The sequence below is a fragment of the Echiichthys vipera genome (assembly GCF_963691815.1).
Source record: "Echiichthys vipera genome assembly, chromosome: 9".
NCBI classification, from domain to species: Eukaryota; Metazoa; Chordata; class Actinopteri; order Perciformes; family Trachinidae; genus Echiichthys; species Echiichthys vipera.
This window is the reverse complement of record NC_139834.1, coordinates 26,467,277-26,474,770: the sequence shown is the minus strand read 5'-3', so window position 1 is coordinate 26,474,770 and position 7,494 is coordinate 26,467,277. Positions and strand designations below refer to the sequence as shown.

The 7,494-nt window shown below is 42.7% G+C and overlaps 1 protein-coding gene across 1 annotated transcript in view; it reads left to right on the top strand.

Annotated features, from left to right (window-relative positions):
- The window catches only part of vstm2la (V-set and transmembrane domain containing 2 like a), a 50,311-nt gene extending 49,252 nt beyond the window's left edge, over positions 1-1,059 (top strand). Inside the window, exon 4 of the mRNA XM_083920264.1 lies at positions 174-1,059. Within this exon, the coding sequence (XP_083776390.1) occupies positions 174-641 (468 nt within the window). The 3' untranslated portion in view covers positions 642-1,059. The remainder of the gene's footprint in view (positions 1-173) is intronic.
- The last annotated feature ends 6,435 nt before the right edge of the window (positions 1,060-7,494 follow it).

Below are 7,494 nucleotides of genomic sequence, written 5' to 3'. Positions count from 1 at the left end.
TATACTATATATTGTTTATTTACTGGTGCTAGTGTTTCACTTAATTTCAACATTAGGCTAACCATTATCTTGTGATTGCCACAGTTACTCAGGCTTGTATTAAGTATGAATTCATTTTTCAGATTTTAATTTCCCCCCTTTTACCCCCTTGTTTTTTTGTCTTCCTTTTCCAGGTTGTGAAGGTTGTAGGAAGCAACATCTCCCATAAACTCCGCCTCTCCCGGGTCAAGCCGTCTGACGAGGGCACCTACGAGTGCCGTGTCATCGACTTCAGCGACGTCGCAGGTGCCCGCCACCACCGCGTCAGAGCCTACCTACAGGTGGTGCCAGAGAGCGACATCATCGACAGTAACCACAACGGCAACTTCGAGGCCCTGGATGATACCAAGGCGGGAGTGGCATACGCCGACGCAGACGACATGGAGTCTCACGGTGGCACCAAAGAGCACGCTCACGGCCATCACCAGAATCACGGGCACCACCAGGAGCACGGCAAGCGGCCTTCGACGTCAGCCCACCACGGCCACAGCCACAGCGGCAGCAGTCAGCAGCACAAGGCAGGCAGAGAGCTGAGGAAGAGGGACGTGGACAGTAACCACAACCAAAATGACTGCACCAACGAGCCAAGCTGTGCGCTGTAGATGTTGGTTTATAACACCTGAGTGATAGATTACACAATGATTGCATAACATGATGTGTGTCACTGCATAAAAAGCTATTCTTCCCACACAGTGCGAGCTTGGGCACAAATCCAGAATCCTTAGAAATGTACATATAGTATGGCTTGTTCAGAGCACAGTGCTGTAAACTGTGCTGGGGAATGTAGCTTTTTCTTGCTGTGCATGGGTCTGGGTTGGACTGCTCACTGTCTGTAAAGCCTGGCTTCATGTCATTAAGCAAGGAGCGCTGATATGTAGATCTAAGCAGCTCCCTCCTGATGGTGATCTCAGCACCGACAAAAAAATAAAAAGACTTGTCTTACTATTAACCCATGCTCTGTTCTACTCTTGTACTTTAGATACTGTAAATGATACAACCCTGCTTTCAGGCTCATACTTCTTCCACTGCCTTATTCTCTCATTTGATACAACCTCAGAAAAAAAGTCTAATACTATACCTTTTGAAACTGGGTGTATGCCCAGTAAAAGAAAAATGTTCCTTTTATTCTGAGAGTGCACTGAATGACACTAAACCGTCAGCAATTCTTCCCTGGGAATCTTGTTGAGTCTGATTCATGAGCTTTTTACACAGAGCTATAGCTTCATTGTGTCTTTCTGTGGGTTCACATAATGGACATGCATATGGTGTGAAATCTGTGTGCACCTGGGCCTCTATTCACAAACCACCTTAAGGCTAAAACTAGCGCTTAACTTAATAATTTTTGATTCTTAAAATAATAATTTCTGCAAAGCGTTTTAGCAGTAGAAGTACTTTCTGGATCTGTGAAAATTTTTAATTTAGAATTTGATAGAATATCCGCTGTGGCTATACAACTGCTGTACAAGGATGTTTTTTTTAAAATAACCAAGGCTCTTTGTTTTGTGAAAAAACAGTGAGCAAAATTAGAGAACAGTAAACATTTTGTCGGAAGAGAAAATTTTAACAGTGTTTTCTTTGGGCTATAGGATTAAAAAATGAACAGGAAGTGTAGAGGCCTTTGCTTTGAATGACTTCAGCACGTCTGCGCCCACAGGACAACACTAGTTTCTCACACTGCTCTGGTTTGATCTTGGTCCATTCTTCTTGTAGTCTCTTTCACAGTTCAGTAACTGTAGTGGGTTTCTTAGACATTACTTTGTTGCCAAGGATTTTCCAGAGATTCTCTATGGGGTTAAGATCTGGACTCTGGGCTGGCCATTTCATCGTTCCAATATTCAAGGAACTGCTTAATCCATTTTTCAGTGACAGGGGGCATTGTCTTGCATGCTGATCAGGAGACAATTGCAGTGAAGGTATTGCATGTAGCTGAAGGAGGTTCACATAAACATTTGCATTCACCCTGCCATGTAGTTGTAAAAGAGGCCCAACTCCTGCTGCAGAAAACATCCCACAAGCCATGGCACTTCCTCCTCCAAATTTAACTGACTTCTTTACACACTTTGGGTTCAGCCTTTCTCCAGTCCAAGCCGAACATATTTGTTTCCCATCAGACCCAAATAAGATAAAGTGCACTCTGGACCAGTTCTTCTCTGTCCACACAACAAGGCAGTTGGTTTTGCTGCTCCCAGGCAAAACCAAGTCTAGTCTTTTTATTTTTTCTGCTGATGAGAGGTTTGGTCACTGCAAAGTGGCTTTCAGTCCACATTGTCTTAAATAATGAGACATTGTGTGCCGAGAAAGATCCTTGTCCTGTTCAGCACTGAACTGGCGAGCAACTCCAGCTGCAGTTTTGAACCGATTCCCCATTGAGTCTTTGCATAATCCTGTCCTGTCGTGCACTTGTTTTACTTGGACAAGCGTCCTTTTTGAGAGACTTAAATTAATCTGTGTCCATGTAAAGTTTCAATATTCCTGAAATCACAGACTTGGAACGTACAACATCTCTTGCAGTGGCTGAGAGGGTCATCCCTTTGTCCTTCATCTGGACAACCAGCTGTCACAGTGTTTCAGTCACCTTAGAGCGTTGTGTCCAGTTAGGTTTACTTTTGCACCTCTCACTATCAGCCATGGTTATTGTAATCTGATAATTACAAGGCTTCTTACATGGATACCTGCTAATTGTTAACGAGCTGCCAGACATGTAAGAGGCTAACAATTAGCTGCATATGTACTCAACTAGTCAGTTTCGTGGGACATCAGTGACATTCAGCCTACAAGTCTTTATTTGGATATGGCGGCATAACTCATTTAGTATTTCTATAAAAAAATAAATGACAGACAGACCAAAACAACCCGAGACATCAGATCACAGTTTCATGAAACATGGCATACTCATAGCAACAGGGTTAACCCCGCCTTTTCCCTTAGCTTAAAGACATGGTCACACATAGGCGAATACAGCTGCCAGACCATTCATGCCAAGGCAATATTTTGTGCTGGTCACAGTTCATTAAAGTTGAACGGCACATGAATTTGCTTTGCCACCGGTAGCAAAAATTTTATTCCCCCCTTCGCTCACATAGAAGTTAGTAAACTAAAAGTTGTCTCAGCAGCTCTGAAGAGGTTTTAAGAGGACACTTTTTTAGTGCTTTAAAATCAAATGTTTTGTGAACACCGACCCTGAAATCGAGCATTTTTTTGCTGTGTTTACCAGCATAAAGCAGCAGAAACATGCTTTCTTCAGCAGAAACTCATCAAGGTCCCAGAGCAGCAGTGCTCATCAAGGACAGACACGACCTCAATTCATTCGAGTTGGAGTGAATACAGTGGCAGTGTGGAAAGTGTGATTTCTTGTGTGCAGTTCAAACAAAGCACATCACATGTTTTATTCTCCCCACAGCGCATTTGAGCTTATTCATTTGCAGCTCAACAGAAAATATGATTTTTGTTCATTCTGCAGGTTCAATCGTTCACGGCTGTTCAGGCTGAGAGAAATCTATGGTGTTGTTCCAAGTGGACCCCACCTGTTTGGAAAGCCATGAAGAGATCAAAATCTGAATCCAATCTTTGACTAGAAAGCAATGGAAGAATTGTGATCTTGGTGCAAGATACTTTTTTGGGAAGAGTAGTGCTGTATTCCTTTCCCAGCTTGGTTCCCTTATTGCGATGCTCTGGCCCAGTGCTCATCAATTGTTTAAAAAGCCTCAATCCTCTCCACTACAAGCCTCTAATCCACTCTGTATATATTACTGTATAATATGAAATAAAGTGAGTGCATGTTCAGTCATTTTCTTAAAAACTTTTTCAACAAACATTTGTTTATTTGTTTGGTTCATTTAAAAAAAAAAGAACAAAAGTCCATTCCTTTCTGAATCTTTTCTTTTACTTCAGACGTCCTGTCAAATATATCTTTGTTTTTCCAAAGCAGTTGTCCGTTGCTTTACTGCTCTCCAGAAGTGCTGTACAGACAGATGAATGACATGTTCTCTTCATAGCTGCTCAGAAAGGGGTTTCCCTTATGTATCTTAGTACTTAAGCAGTGTTTCTTAAACTACTGTACTGTATGTGCAGGGCCGCAAACATGAGTGTTACCGTGTTTTAATGAGCTTGAACGTGGGATTCATTTTGTGCAGCTTGGGACTTGGTCTGAAAAGATGTGAGGCCACTTTACTTCTGCCAATTTTGTAACTCGATGATAATCTCTTTGCTTAGTGCTTGTGTGAAGCGCAGGACAATATCATACTTCACTCTGAAGGGATCAAACGGGACAAAGTGAATGTGGGTAACATACTGGATAAACCCCTCAAGCAGTGAGGGTGAGAAGTAAGAGGAAATGTTAGTGAAACACTGAAATTGGCTGTCCCTACTGCCTCAAAATATAGTCTGTCTCAAGGCCATGTGGGGCTTTAAATCTCTGCTGTAGTACCTGTCAGAGGAACTACAGCCCTGCTGTTATTGTTGGCAGCCCCTGTAGACTGGGAGGATGCTTTAGTGGACAGGGGAGTGATCAGTGAGATTGTTTTTGTTTTTTCAAACGAGTAACTTTGATTTGATGTTTTGTAAAGAAGAGATCACTGTTTAAAAAAAAAAAAAGAGGGAAAATGTATATTTCTTCTAGAATGTTTGGTCTCACACTAAGTGTATGGCTTTATCAAATGAAATAAATTGTATATGAAACAACTGTGACTCTATGGTCGTTTTCTCAGTGATTTAATTTAGACCCTCCTGAACAGTTACAACACATTTTATCTGAAGGGTTATTGTAGGTGTTTGTTCAAATTCTCTGTCAGCTGTGGTTTAGCTTCTGGCCCCAGCTCTTTGTGTGTGTGTGTGTGTGTGTGTGTGTGTGTGTGTGTGTGTGTGTGTGTGTGTGTGTGTGTGTGTGTGTGTGTGTGTGTGTGTGTGTGTGTGTGTGTGTGTGTGTGTGTGTGTGTGTGTGTGTGTGTGCGTGTGCGTGTGCGTGTGCGTGTGTGTGTGTGTGCGTGTGCGTGTGTGTGTGTGCATTAAGGAGAAACGATATTAGGCAGTTGCTTGTGTGTAATAGGTGCTGCCAGAGCCCCACTCCCATTGCCGCTCATGACTAATGGTGCTATTGTCAGCAGTGGCAGCAGGATAAATAGCAACAGCACAGTATGAGATAAAGAGGCGCTGCGCCGCACTCGCCAGCATTAAGCAAGACCTAAATACGAAACACGTGGCGATCTTGTTTCACATTAGAAGGCTCATAGATTTATTATGGAGCAAAGAGGTGGCGAGGCACTGGATTCTCCCATTGTTGAGGTGATGTGATAATGCAGGGGGCTTCCTGTTTCCTTCATTTAAACATCCCTAGCACCCTGTAGGGCTCCAAGTGATAACAGGTGCAATGATAGATTGACCACTATTCCTGTCATGAGGCGTTCAGTTCCCCGTAGTCACACAACCTGGTGCACCCTGTTCCCTTCAAGCTGACACATCTTCAGCCGACTGCATACAGTATATTGTAAAGGTGGCAGGATAGTTTGAGGTTAGTTAGAACATCCCTTAACGGGGCAGGGCTCCGTTATCATTTGCATTCTCAGAGGATGAGACTTCATTCATTCATTCATCTTCAACCGCTTATCCCGGGGTCGGGGTCGCGGGGGGTGCTGGAGCCGATCCCAGCTGACATTGGGCGTGAGGCGGGGTACACCCTGGACAGGACGCCAGTCTATCACAGGACACATAGAGACGAACAGAGACAGACAACCATTCACACCTACGGGCAATTATAGAGTCATCAATTAACCCAACACGTGCATGTCTTTGGATTGTGGGAGGAAACCAGAGAACCCAGAGAAAACCCACACAGACACGGGGAGAACATGCAAACTCCACACAGAAAGGTGCAGGCCGGGATGGGACCTGTAACCTTCTTGCTGTGAGGCGACAGTGCTAACCACTACACCACCGTGTGATATTCTATATTTTTCTTACTGTAAACTAATTCCATGAAAATAAAGCTAAGCAAGTTACTGCTGTGGATGGGGCCTCAGCTAAGCACATTTTAGAAACCTAAAAAACTCCATTTCAGTTTAAATGTACGCTATATTTAGAATATATTCACAGCTTTACCTTGCTGTCGAGACAGCACTTTCCTCCAGTTTCCACAGAAGTTTCGCCTTTCTCTCTTTTGGCGGTTCAGTCTCTCTCTGCAAAAGTTTCTCTTCTGTATACACTGGTTCATAAAGGGATCCTGTTGGCTCCCCAGTAAACAGCATTTTACCATTAGGGCCAAGCATGAAAGTGCCAGGGGTCGAAACGAGGCATTTAGGATGCATAAAAAAATGCACGAAACTGTGGACGCATGGTTAAACCAATTAGGTTTTTGATTTGATGTTAAAATTTGACTTGGGTGTTGCACGTCCGGTCTATAGCGCCACGATTAGTTTGAGTACTTGAATGCATCTTTAGCACACTTGTTATACTCGAAAAAAGAAAAAAACTTGGTAGACACATAAAAACCCTTAAACATTGCGAAAATATACAGCAATTTGGTCCATGTAAGTTTAGTTGGAACGCCTAAGTTGAAACAAAGTTGCTCTGATATTCACGAAATGTTCTACTCACATAGCTTTAATCATTTAGGACATATTTCCCATTAGCTTTCATTAGCTCAAACCAACAGGAAGTCAACCATTTTCAATTTTGTGCAGTTTTCATGTATTTTATAAAAAAACCTTTTCAAACTCCTCTTAGAGATTATTGGATTAATTTCATACTTTCTTGGCATACTCCTCCAACTAATGTGACGCTAAATTGTTAAGTAATAGTCAATAGCTCGAACTATATCATAATTCATTTGACTACCTGCCATGTTCAGGCAGGAATTGGGTTTTTCATAACTCCTCCTCGAGAATGCAACAGATCAATCTAAAACCTGCTGTTTGTGTGTTTTACTGGAACGGGGTTGCCGTGGCAAGGTGGGAAAATTGTATGTTTCTCCATGACACAGTAAACTGTTGTAACTTAACTTTGCATTGTCCATTCTATCCAGACCTAAAGACATCTACACATCCATACTGAGTCAGAGTCACAGCGCCTTATGTGACGGACATCGTTTACATGAAATGTATACGGTGTATCGTTAGTGTGTGTGTTCTCTGGTGCCACATAGTGGACATTGTAAGAGATACAAAAATTAAAATCCATAATCCACGCCCAATGGCCGATGCAGAAAAGAATGTCTTGGGTCATGAATGCAGTGTGTGATGCAGCTTTAATTAATGTTATAATTATATTTTGTTGCAGCTGCTGCCCCTGTCCACAGCAGCTTCTCTCTGTACTCCTGTCTGCTTCTCCAAACTGGTGTTAGGCAGGCAGCAGCTAAATTAGCTCTGTAGGGCTTCAGAGGTCTGGTGAGCTCACTTCTTTCTAACGCCACATTCCCAGATTGTTTTCAAAATGTAGTTACCACTGCTGACTCAAGTGACATCC